Source organism: Rhincodon typus, chromosome 5 (genome assembly GCF_021869965.1).
Source record: "Rhincodon typus isolate 14 chromosome 5, sRhiTyp1.1, whole genome shotgun sequence".
NCBI classification, from domain to species: domain Eukaryota; kingdom Metazoa; phylum Chordata; class Chondrichthyes; order Orectolobiformes; family Rhincodontidae; genus Rhincodon; species Rhincodon typus.
In genome coordinates this window covers 86,666,775-86,680,134 of record NC_063336.1, presented here as the reverse complement: position 1 = coordinate 86,680,134, position 13,360 = coordinate 86,666,775, and the positions used below count along the sequence as shown (strand labels likewise).

At 38.0% G+C, this 13,360-nt stretch overlaps 1 protein-coding gene across 1 annotated transcript in view; it reads left to right on the top strand.

The window, feature by feature from the left end:
• LOC109917628 (signal-induced proliferation-associated 1-like protein 2) overlaps window positions 1-13,360 on the top strand; it is a 401,246-nt gene that overhangs the window by 183,504 nt on the left and 204,382 nt on the right. The window contains exons 6-7 of the mRNA XM_048597090.1: window positions 6,112-6,286; window positions 7,368-7,471. Of these exons, the coding sequence (XP_048453047.1) occupies window positions 6,112-6,286; window positions 7,368-7,471 (279 nt within the window). The remainder of the gene's footprint in view (window positions 1-6,111; window positions 6,287-7,367; window positions 7,472-13,360) is intronic.

Sequence of the window (13,360 nt, the reverse complement as noted above, 5' to 3'; positions counted from 1 at the left end):
GTGTGTGTGTGTGGGGAGGTGTGTGGGTGTGTGTGGGGAGGTGTGTGGGTGTGTGTGTGTGAGTGTGTGGCGAGGTGTGTGTGTGTGTGTGTGTCGGGAGGTGTGTGTGTGTGTGTGTCACATCCATAAAAGCGCAAGCCAAACAGAAACATGCCAGGGAATTCCTGGAGGCCTGGCATTCCAAGCTGAATTCCATCAACACACCCATTGAACTCGACCCAATATTCAAACCACTGAAAAACAGAACCGGAAGTGATGCCAACCACCCCAGCAAATCAAGGCATATAAATAACGAGATGGACAGAATACCAACGCTTCACTGGAGGTGCACTTACGATATTACCTAGCAGGGCAACAAAACGTCTGCAATCAAACACACCGCTGAGCGAGCAAGTCTACAACCTCACAGTTTATTTATTTGACAATTCTTATATCTTGTACATGTTCAGTACTTGGACCATAATGCAGATACTTTTAATATGAGCAGCTGTAAAAACTAAGATTAAATATTAGCTTTTTAGAAAGTTGCAAAAAAAACCTGTGTTGAAATAAGAGTAATCATTACTACGTTAAAAAAATCAATTTAAAAAGAAACAAAGAAAACCAAAACGATGTGGGTGCTGATTTGTTCGGCTGTGGTTGAACTGTGAATTGTCTCATTTTACTGGTTAAATCCAAACCAGACTGGTTGATTCTGTTTGATAGATGTGTTACCATGGGAATGCAATTGGGAACTCGCTGTCTTCATCCGCTTTTCCTCTGTGGAAAAACATGCAATGTACGGATGTATTCCTTTTGCCTACAAAGAAAAAGCTGTGTGAATAAATATAGTTATGTCAATTAATTACATTGCAAACTTAACTGATAACCTGAAATTGGTTTTTGGTGTTCTACTTCGCACAGTTGGGATTTTTAAATGGGTGTTTTCCAATAGAACAGTCTCGTCTAACGTTGACACTGTTTTGAGTTTTGCAAGCATGTTTTGGTTGAGCACAGTTGACACCCAGGATGTTGACAGTGGGAGATTCTACAATATTTATACCATTGATTGTTAGGCCCAATGATTAGATTCTTTCTGTTGGATACAGTCGTTGCCTGGCATTTGTGTGGCGTGAATTTTACTTACCACCTATCAACCCAAACCTGGATATTGTACAGGTCTTTCCACACTTAGATATGAACTGTTTCATTATGAGGAGTCATGAATGGTGTTAAACATTGTGCAGCCATCAGAGAATTACTATTGTTATGCAAGTGAAACTTGATAGCACTCTCTTTGGCTACTGATCAAGAGGAGGCTGTTGGGTGGTAATTGACTGGTTTGAAACTGCAGCTTCTCATGCACAGAGCAAACTTGGGCAATTTCCATATTCGGGTAGATGCAGTTGTTGTAGCTGCAGTGGAACAGCATGGAATAGGACTAGCTTTGGATGAACAGTCTTCTGTACTACTGCTGGGATGTTGTCAGGGCCCGTAACTTTTGTGTCCAGTGCCTTTAGCCTTTTCTTGATATCACATGGAGTGAATTGAATTGCTAAAGACTGGCATATGAGATGCTGGAGACTTCAGAAAGAAGCTGAGATGGATCATCCATTCAATATTTGGTGAAAGGTGATTGTAAATGCTTCAATGTTATCTTTTGCAATTATCTGCTGAGCTCTCTGTTTACAATATTGAGGATGTGGCAAATTGTATGCCACCATTCTTGACTTGATGTTATAAGATTATAGAGCTTTGAGGTCATCCATTTGATATGAAATTGCTTAAGCAGGTATGCATAATGCTGCTGCTGGCATGTACTGCATTCATCATTAAACCAGGATTGATTCCCTGGTATAATGGAGAGTGAGGAATGTGTGGGGCCAGAAGGTTAGAGATTGTGATTAAATGCAATTTTGCCAGCACAATACGTAGTATGGCCTGAACTGCTTCATGGATTTTCAGTTTTGACCAACTAGATGCATTCTGAATCTACCTTATTTAGCACATTTGCAGTGCCACCACATGACAATAGATATGATTATTAGTGTGAAGATGGAACTTTGTCTCCGCAATGGCGTGCGGTGTTCACTCCTACATAGCCTCTGATTGGAAATGAAGACTCAACCAGAGTACATTCAATGCTCTTTCTATCCTCAGTGCTTCCTCCAAGTAATACTCATCATACAGAAGTGCCATAGCAGTAAATGGGTATTCAGTAGGTAGTTTCCCTGTCCATGTTTCACTTGAGGGCATGAGACTTCATGGGGTTTGGAGTCAATGTTTAAAACTCCCAGAGCACTCCCTCCTTACTGCATGGCACTGCGTTGTTGCTAGTTATGGTCTGCCCTGCTGGTGGAACAGGACATATCTAGGAATGACAATGAAGTTGGAGGATATCAGCTGTAAGGTATGATTTGTTTAATGTGTGAGTTATTAAGCTTGACAAGTTTGGAACAGCTGTCCAAATTTTGGCACAAGCCCCTAGATATTAGTTAGGAGAATTTTGCATGTTGAACCAGGTAGGGTGTTATATTACTATTTTTGGTATCTCACTGCTGATTGATATATCAAATTTTATTCCTGTTTTTACTTTTCAGCTGTGGTTTTGTACAACTGAATGGCTTGCTGGGCCATCTCAGAGGGCAGTTGAGTGACAGCCACATTGCTGTGGGTCTGGAGCCTCATATAGGCCAGATTGGGTAAGGACGTTAGTGAACCAGGCAGATTTTTACAACAATCCAGTAATTTCATGGTCACCATTGTTGAGACACATATCCCATTCCAGATATATTAACAAATTGCATTTAAATTCCACAAGGTGCCATATTTACGTTGTATGTAGGCCTTGTCCAATGTGACTAGTCCAGTAACATTACTCCTACATCACTCATTCCCCACACTTCTGAGTGTAGTCCCTGTTGTGAAGTTGGGAAAAATGTCAGCCAAATTGCAGACCACAAGGTCCATAGACAGCAATAAGGTAAATCATCAGATAAAAGCAAAATACTGTGAATGCTGGAAATCTGAAACACGCAGAGAATGCTGAAGAAATTCAGCAGGTTTGGCAGTATCTGTGGAGAGAGAAACGGAGTTAATGTTTTGATTCCAGTATAATTTCTCTTCAGAAGGACCAGATAATTTTTTCAAAAAAAAAGTGATGCCAGTGTACTTGTCTTTTACAATACTTCAATATGTAGATATTTAATGTCGCAGCTGAAAAATGATGCCTTCAGCAGTGCAGTGCTCTCTCAGTGCTGTGCTGAGGTGTCAAACCAGATTATGGGCTCAAATCCCTGAACTGGGGCATGAACACATGACCTTTTGACTCAAGAGGCAAAAGTACTACACTGAGTCAAAACTGACATTTTTACAGAATGTATGCAAAATACACGTTAACAACTTAATTTTAAATTTCAAATAGTTTTAAAAAAGATCAGTTTGAAAATAAAAAATATTTTACTTTATTCTGCTTATTTGCTTATTTTAAGACAGTCTAACCATGAGAACGAAAATCGCCAAAGCTGTTAAATAAACTACTGAAGCTAGTTGTGTGGATGAGAGAAGTGATAATATCAGCAGATACAGTACCTTAAATATGTTCAACATCAGCTATTTATCTTCATTGAATCTCCACAAATTCTTTTCAATCAAGCTCATAATAAGCACTTCCTTTTTAAACTGAAGTATAAAGCATACTAACAGACTAAAACAAAAGGATGCAATTTATTAGCTAGATCCATCTATGTAGTTTTACGAGGAGCTGTGATGGCGAAATTCACTAATGGAAACTTAGTTTTCGATTATTCAAATTTAGGCTTAACTACTTGGTTCAGTTTTGAGGGCTGACTCTTTTGCTCTTAGAGTGCATATCTGCTGGATAGTTATTTTACCTATCATAAGTTGATCTCCTGTGGCGTTTAGTCTTCAGGTGAACAGGATTTAGACAGCGAGGAGATATATGGAGTGAGATAAGTAAGTATTCCATGGTGTTTTTCACTGAGAGGTGGGAACAAGTGTAGTCTCTGGGTGAAAAGCATTCAGTAAATGAGGAAGTAAATAGAACATATTACATGAGCGCACATGATCAAAAATCACATGACACCAGGTCCAACAGGTTTAATTGAACACTCGAGTATTCGGAGTGTTGCACCTTCCTCTGGTGTAATGTGTACATGAGGCATTGTAAACTAAGTCATTAAATTTATTGTTCAATAACAGTAGGGTGGTTTCCCAATGTTCTGGGTAACTGCAAGGTCAGTGACTTAGTGCTTGACAAATCAAATTCTCCCACAAATCAATTTCTATCTTAATTGTTTCATCATTCTAAAGCCCTAGAATTCCTTCTCTAAGCCTCTATACCTCAATGTTCTATTTTAAGATGTTTCTTAAAACCGACTTCTTTGGCTAAACCTTTGCTTAATTGGTCTAATACTTCCTTTTGTGTTTAGATGTCAGATTTTGCTTCATTATTCAAATTTAGACTCAATTACTTAGGTCAGTTTTGCGGGTTGACTCTCACTCTTGGACTGCAGCTGTGGCATTGATTGTGAAGCACCTCAGAATATTGAAATAAATTGAAGGTGCAGTACAGATACAAGTTTTTAAATGAAAAATCCTTTGTGTGTGAAAGGTCCCATCTATGTACATTAAAATTTTGAATTTGGGAGCAGACTTCCATCACATTTGTGATTTACAGAGCTTTGTCTTAGCTGTAGTTTCACCTCATCTGTGCATTTCACTAACTCTAGAGCATTAATTTAGAATTTATAGGGTAGGACTTTTATAGTATGTATAGTATGTATAGCATGCTATAGTATGTAATGATGGATATGTTGACTTCCATGGCAATTCCACAAATAAGATCAACATCTACATCTGTGACGAAATATTATTATACAGCTGTCAGCTCATAACCACAATTGCTTCTGCTGTGGTCTATGTCTTTAGCCAATTACATTATACTCAAAATATAAAATAACTTCTCAAGCACAATTACAGATGAGTTTGAATGTATACAAGCTTCACTTATTTTTCTGGGCTACAATATCTCAGCTAGAAGTAGACTAAAGTCTGTATAGAATGATCATATGGCTATAATAGATCTTCCAAATTCAGCCAATACTCTAAGGTAGTTTGTTGCAATATTGTGAATCTAATTAAATGAATGTAGTAAATGCTACTTGATCAGAATAAAGTTAGGTATGCTGAATATTTTTGCAGATGGAACATCAGTGATAGTAGATGCACATGATTGAACTATTGAAATAAATTCTTCACTAGGGAGAGAATTCCACAAGCATAATTCTCCTTCTGTAGAAGATAGAGAGAATTTTAGCAAGCGAAGTGTTTCTGAGCTGATATGCTGCATTGTAGAATGAAACCTTTCCTAGGTTCACCATGACTGTTGTGTTTACATGAAAATATCAGATTCAGGCACTTTGTCTAAGCAACCAAAGGTTAGGTACTGAGACAGTTTACATTGAAATGTCAGCCATTGCTCAGAGAGTAGCACTTTGTTCTCTGAAATAGATGATTGACAGTTCAAGCCCTATTCCAGAGATGTAACTTCAAAATTCTAGGTCATTGCTTCCATTGCAAAATGTGGGAGTGCTGCTCTGCCCATGATGCTTTTGTTTGCATGTAATTTTAATCTGAGTCATCGTATGTCTCTCAGATGATCACCAAACATCCCATAGTACTATCGAAAAAGAGTTGGGGGATTTCTCTGATGTACTGGTTTAATATTTATCCCTCAAGTTTACTAAAACAAATAATCATTATCGTATTGTTGTGGGATTTTGCTGTACAAACAAATTAATTGCTGTGTTTCTCACTATGCTTCAAAAATGTCTACATAAATATCCAGAAGGATGAGATAAAAATGTAAGCTTTTCTCTCCATTTTCACACAACCAGAAAATCTCGATCATGCGTAGTGGATGCGTTTGAATAGATTGGTGGAAAGTTGAACATGTTACATTGGGAGGCAATCAAACCAAGACTTTTTTTTTAATGAATGAAGATAAAATATTAAATTTGAGGCCAGAAGAGATTTTATGTGATTAAATTTAACAGTCCTGTTATCATGTGCTTTGTAGTGGTTTGTTAAAAAAAGATTACTTTGTTTCAGCTGAGCTTCCAGCATAAAGTTGGAGTCCTGTACTGTAAAGCAGGCCAAAGCACTGAAGAGGAGATGTATAACAATGAGACAGGAGGCCCAGTGTTCGAAGAGTTCCTTGATCTCCTTGGCCACAGGGTGAGATTGAAGGGTTTCAACAAGTACAGAGCACAGCTGGATAACAAAAGTAAGCTGTTACTTCTCTTATTTTTAATTTATGACCTTCCCCATACAAAAGACAAAAACACAAAGTTATCCAAATATAGAACATAGTTAAAAGAAATCTGAAAATACCAAGCAAAATAGACTTTCAATCTATTCCCCAACATGATCTCTTCAGCATCTCAAATCAGAGAAATTTTCTTTCTTTGATTTATCCCAGGTCTTTGTTGTGAGCTATGAAGTTGTCTTACATGAATGTCTCAAAATGCAGAGCTTAGACATTTTCAGTTATTAATAACCCACAGATTTCTACCTGAACATTCTTAGTATGGAAAGTGCTTCCTGTTGCCTGCCACTTCAATACACCGCCATGTTCCCTGGCCAACATATCTAAACCAGGCTTGCTACAGTGCTTCAGCAAAGTTCAGCGCAAGCTGGAAGAACAGCATTTCTTTTTTCTGCTTGGAGATCCTGTAACCTTCAGAGCACTTTCTCCAATGTCCTTATCCTAACCCCCATTCACCAGGCCTTGTGATCAGATGGGCTGCTTTCTTCACACCAACCCATTTTCACCCACTAATGGTTCCCATTATCAGCTTTTCTTTCTCCAAAGTTCACCATGATCCATGCCTGTCTAATTGCTATTCTTCGTCTAGGCCCCATCTCCACCTATTGTTTATTCCTTTACCCCTGCCCCTCCATCTTTGGCATGTATACCACCTTTTCCTACCTGCAATCAGTTCTGAACAAAGGTCATTTGACCTGAAATTTTGACTCTGCTTTCTCTACACAGATTCTGCCAGACCTGCTGAGTTTTTCCAGCTTTTTCTATGATTGGAATGGGAGCTGTCCAATAGCATACTTCTGTCTTCCATCATTCAGGTTCATAAACATTTTTGAGTGAAAGTTAAAGATAATTAATTTTTCTCCTGTCTATGTTATACTTTGTTTAGAAATGGAAACATTTCAACACCCATTGCTACCATCTTTTGACTTCTTGAACATTCTTTCCTCCCCAAAAAGTGTTCTTTGGAAAAGTAGTTATTGCTTGTTCTTGCTATTCTTTTCAAAATGTTTATACATCATGCTTTATTTTTATGTTTCAGCTGACTCCACAGGAACTCATTCTCTTTATACTACGTACAAGGATTATGAAATCATGTTCCATGTGTCAACGATGCTTCCATACACACCCAACAATAGGCAACAGGTACATAAGGCTCTGAACTCAAACATAGCATCAGTAGATAAAATCACTAATTTTACAAAGATTGGACATGGTGGAATATTTTCTTGTTGCCAGCATTTGGATGCAATAATTGTGGTGTGTCTTTTTCTCTATTAAATTTTGGTTGGTGTAAATGTTAGTATTAAAAATTGTTTTCAGTCGTTACAACATCTGTATTAATGACTAGTTAATAGTGATATAATCTTGTTCTTCTCCATATAGTTTTATAGATATCAATAGTTTAGTATAGATGTTTTAGACAAATTATGTACTCAGTAGTGTTAGATCTAAAATATACAAATTCCTCATTGCATCTCCTGCCTGATTCTTTGCACTGCTCTGTATTTGAAGTCTGTTGCAAGAATATGTAATCAAATTTTAATTTGTACATTTTGTAGGTCTCCTAATAGTTGACCTAATCAAACTCACATACAATATAAGGTTGAGATTGCTTCTTGGTCTACATTGAATTAGCCAGTTTTAAGGGCTAAGCTAGGGAGGGAGAAAAAGAATCAGCCATCCTTGATAACTAGTAAACTTAACTTTAAAGTGGATAAGAGGAGGCAGGGTGAGGAACTTGGCTGCAGTGGTTTCTAATTTAGTGATACTCAACTTTTTTTGGATAAAGATAATGCAAAGGCATGCATTTTGCATTGGATTTGATAGCAATAATTCCAACTAAAGGTATTCCTCATCCTGTCTTGACCGTCCCTTACTCTTCCTAATATTTCCCTCCCTGGTGCAATGTGAACAATAGTAAGAAGGGTGGGAACATACTCAGAAAATCAACACAGACAGAATCTCAATGTGGAGAAAGAATTCTGATTTTGCCCTCACATCTTAACTAGCAAGTTCAGAATCTCGCCATTGAGTAGCAGCCTTGTTTCCATGAATTTGCATCTCATTAACCTCTCAACCGGCCTTATTTTAATTTCCAATCCTCTCCTTCCTTGAGAAACTCGGCACAAATTCTGTCATCAGAGTGGATATCTAGCGGCTGCAGCTCATTGAATTCCTGTCCTGGCCATAATCTAACTGCATCTTCACAATGGGGGTTCCTGCAAGCACCAGGGGCTCTATCCGTCTCAACCCTTCATCCACATAGGCCAGCATCAGCAAACCATAAGCATTGCCACATCATCATGCTTGCTTTCAGACCACTCACACCTTTCAAAACTTTACTTTGAAACTCAGGGTCATCTGTGACTCGCTTGCTTCCGCCCAGTCACTTTGTGCACAGGCACTCAAACATCTCAAGCAATTACAGCAAACTTTTTTATTAACTGGGACCTGTGGGACTAGGAATGTGCTGGTTGATCAAATATTCTGGATAATCAAGAGGTCCACACGATCAATGTAAAAACACAGACTAAGTAACAAATGTAATGCAGAGGGTATACACATCACTGTTATACTTTATTTACAGCATAAATCACTTAAATAATAATGCAACTTTGCTTTAAATAAAACTTGCTGGAAGATAACCATCGCACTCATTCCCTCAACTAACTACTTGGACATCACAGTATTTGAGGAGAAATTGACTTGAAATTGAATCAACTGTTGATACTTTGTGTGGCCATTCAATTGAGCAACAAATATATTTACTGTGAGGTAAATAAATTTATAAAAACGAGAACAATTGGACAGAATAATACAGTAAGCTTTGCAGTATTTGAGACATATAATTTGTGCCATTTTATTGAAATTGCTGGTTAAAACAAAATTTGCTGTACAAAGAATCCATCCTATGGGCCTTGGTTGTTTTCTTAATGCTCTTGTCCTCTGCCTGCACTTGGAGACTGATAGCCCGTGTATACGTCAAATTGCTTTATTAGTGCCCATTCACTGACTTATGGGCTGCCAGCCTCTGTGGCTAAATCGCTTTCTTAACACAAATAGTCTTTACTCAAATTCAAGCTGCTGGCCCCAATAGCTTGCATTGCTTTTCAGTGCAGAGGGCGAAGGAGACAATTTATGATCGTGGGGAGCACTGACCGTTCAAGGCTGGTGGCTATGTCACTCTGTGGCTCCATGCTACTTCAGTGCCACACCTGCAGCAAACACCCTGCTTCAAAAAAATGACCACAAGTCAAAAGAGAGCAAGCGCTGTGGAGAGTTCACTGTGCCAGATTTTCCCTCCAGAAAATAAGTGGAGTAGAGTATGAAAGAGCATGGTGATACATAAGCAGGAGAGGTAATAAAAAAGGTGTCCTCCATGAGCGTGTATGAGCGAGCAAGAAGGTTGAATAGTTTGGGAGGATGAGATGAGTAAAAGCTATTGAGTGGAAATCATGCATTTAATACTAAGAGTTATAATCCATGAGCCTTGGTGAGATGTGTGTACAGTGGCAGATTTAGAGTGAGTGGTGTTTTTTTGAATGAGAGGTAGCAGAGCGAGATGGTGGCACCTAGCCGTGTGGAGTGCAGAAGATCATTGACCCTTCTTCCTGTCCTACTGGGTGTCCCACTTTCCTAAGAATACAGGGCTGATCTAGGTTGCAATTTGTGTCCAAGCTGCCTTGGTCTAGTGTGTCCTCTTGTGGCTGTGGCACTTAGCTGGGAAAAGGACTGCCCTCCTTTCCACCATGTGCACCAACGTCTCCAGGTCCTTGCCCACAAAATAGGGAGCGAACTTTCTTTTCTTTGGGCCATGTATTGAATGGATGCTCAAACACCATAGGATGAGAGTCTATCACTGACTTGCAGCCTCTGATTTGATGTGCAGGTTGGAGATGGGCTTTAAATATGGCACCAGCTCCATGAAAACTGGAAGAACCCAGCAGTGGTAAGCACTTGTGCCTTTACAGCTGCATGATTCCCCAAGAAAGGTGTTCAAGAGGTTGATTGTGTAATTAATGAGGTGAAGAGTGGAAGGCTGCATGAGAATAGTTGCTCCAAGCCATAGTAAATTAGTTGCCATGAGTCTCACTGAACAAAATACTTAAACTGAAAAGGGGAAATTCCACCTCTTGTACTCGTTCCCGTGAGAGCATAGCTGTCTCATTTTTATTTTAAATCTTTTAAATTCTAATTCCTTATCTTTTTGTCCTGCTTCACCTACTACCTTTCCCTAATTTGAACCTGCACAGTGTAGGGTAATACAAAACAAAACAAAACGTGTGTATATGTGTAGATAGCCTTGGGATTACATGGTAGGCTATTCCAACAGATGGTTTTAGATATATTCTTGGTTAGAAAATTTGTTACCTAATATGCAATGAATAAATATACCGGAGGCACCCTACTCTTGGGAAGAGAATACAGTGTTGCAGGTCAGGTAACTCTGTGGGTTAGTGGCTGAGAATAATACAATAATACAATCCCTTTTCAATTCTCATTCCAGCTGAGATACATTTGGAACCTTGCCCCGAAAGTGGAAGGCAGTAGCAAAATACCATTGACAATAAAAATGCCAGCCAGCAATTTAGGATGAAGCATTAGCAGATAATGAGTTAAGGACCTACTTTTAGGGCAGTGCACACATGACAAAATGTAGCATTGCATAGTGCATATGTAATGCCATTGCAAAGTGCACCCAATATTTAATAAATTTTTTAAACATTTCTAATAAAGTACAATGCATCTGGAATTAGAACTGATAAATTATTAATATATGCTAATCTACTCTTAATTTTAATCTAATTGGGAGCATTTTACTGGTATTGCATACTTGATCTGTGCTACAGTTCTGTATTGTGATTTCTGTATATCTCCTCCCCATCATTTAATTTTGCTCATAATATCCTCAATATTTATTTGCTAATAGAAGGTAGGGAGTCTGACCCTTCGATTTTGCCATTACTGTTTTTTTGGTCATTGGGTAAGGTTCAACTGGCTATGAACTAAATGTGTAAAAGGCTCTGTAGTATGTACAGCCCTCTTAGAACCCCTCTCCTCCACTCTGGTCCGTTGCATGTTCCCAGGTTTCATACACCACCTACACAGTGGCTGTGTTGTCAGCTCTCCAGGCTTGGAATCCACACTCTAACCCTCTTGCCACCCTAAATCTCTTTTCCTTCTGGTCATCAGTTCTGATACCTTCTTTTATAGCTCAGTGTCAGATTTTGTCTGAAAGTATTGGAATGCTTTACTATATTAAGGGCACTGTATAAATTCATGCTGTTGCTGTGCAGGGGTTCGGTAGGTTGTCAGCATGTGGAGATTTTCTAGCTCTGTACTTAGTGCATTTTTTTTTGCCACCTTTTAGATACCTGTTAAATCCATGATGTTGGGAGGTAAAGGGTAGGAGACTTAAATTCTTTCTCATTAATATGTCAATAGAACTTTGTGAGAATTTATTCTTGTTTTAAATAAATTCTGTAATGTAGAAATGTATGTGGGTCAAGAGGGAATTGACAATAAAATTCCTTTTGTGGGCTGCATTCAAACATATTTGAAATCAATTTTCCATTTGTTTCTTTGGCATTGATAGATGTTCAGAGTGTGAATGCTGCTGAACAGCTGACTGTTTGAGGACATCAGTAGGAGGAAAATGAAGTGTATTCACACTACTTCCTTTATTTAGTAACACAGTTCAGGATAGTGCGTTGGGTAATGATGTAACTGAAACTGTTAGTTTTGAACTAACCAAGCTATGGATTTACCTGATTAAAAGTTCCAAGCTTCTGTAAAGCTAAATTATAGCACTAACGGTGGAAACATTGGCCTCTTCATTTAAAATATTTATTTAAATATTTATGTCACCTCCTGTGTAGTGGCACCTGTCCCTCTCTTTATGTAACATTATCATCTTATTAATATAGTTATGATTTTCAATGAATGTAAAATATGCAATTCAGAATTAATATTTTCAAACAAAATCAAACATTAAGGCTGCCTCGGTAACAAATGAACAGGTCCTAGAATGCTGTACAAGTCTGGAAATGACTGGCTAACCATGCTTGATTCACTGGTGTAAATTGGAGTTATAGGCCTGTACTCAAAGTCAGGATTCTTTCCACATGGATCCAAGTAACCTTCCAAGTTTATGATCCAACAGGTAGAATGATACTAACCAGATAACTTGGTGAAAGTCTTTCTAAAGCTTAAATTTTAGTTTTGAAGGTGTAATTTTTGTTATTTAAAATCACTTCCTCATCAATTAATGTAATTGATTTATTTTTTAGCTTCCAATTAAAGTAATGACATAGCTTCCTAGGGTGATGTCAAATAAAATATAAAGTTTTCATTATAAGTATCTTTTCAATTATGGTCCAGTATTCATAGGTTTTCATTAAGATGCTGTTCTTTAAAACAATGTCTTCCAATTTTAAAAAAAGTATGGTATGTGGTGAAAGGGCCCTGTGTCTTTTCATTCTTTATTGTTGATTAACCTTGAAATGCATGTTACTAAGATAACTAGGTATGCTTTTGGATCTCTATTAGGCAGTTATTTTACAAATGAGTTGAGTCTGTAAATTTTTTTAGTGAAATGGTTCAGACATTTCTTTATATCTTTGAATATCACAAAATATAAGTTTGTTCCTGCTGAAGTTGGGTAATTTATATATGACAAACTAATGGTTAGGCCTCACATAAAACTGCTGAGAAACACGTGTTGTAATTTTTAGTCTGCCCTCCTGTGCAACCCACTGACCAGTCTGGCGAGCTAACTGCTTTTGGGCAAAATGTTGGCATGTTTCATGTTATTTGTCGAGCTAGGATTCCTCTCTATATTGTTTCATTCTTCAGTTTATAGGATTGTTTGGAAATAGCAATCCAAGCTTGCAGGTTTCATTTGTGAGCCAGGTGCCTTTTCAGTCAGTTGCTAAGCTCTGAAGAACAGTGCAAGTGATTTCACTTCAAGAAGTATAGCATCAGTTGTAAAGTACTTTGACATGTTGAGATTATGTATGCTGCCATAGAAAT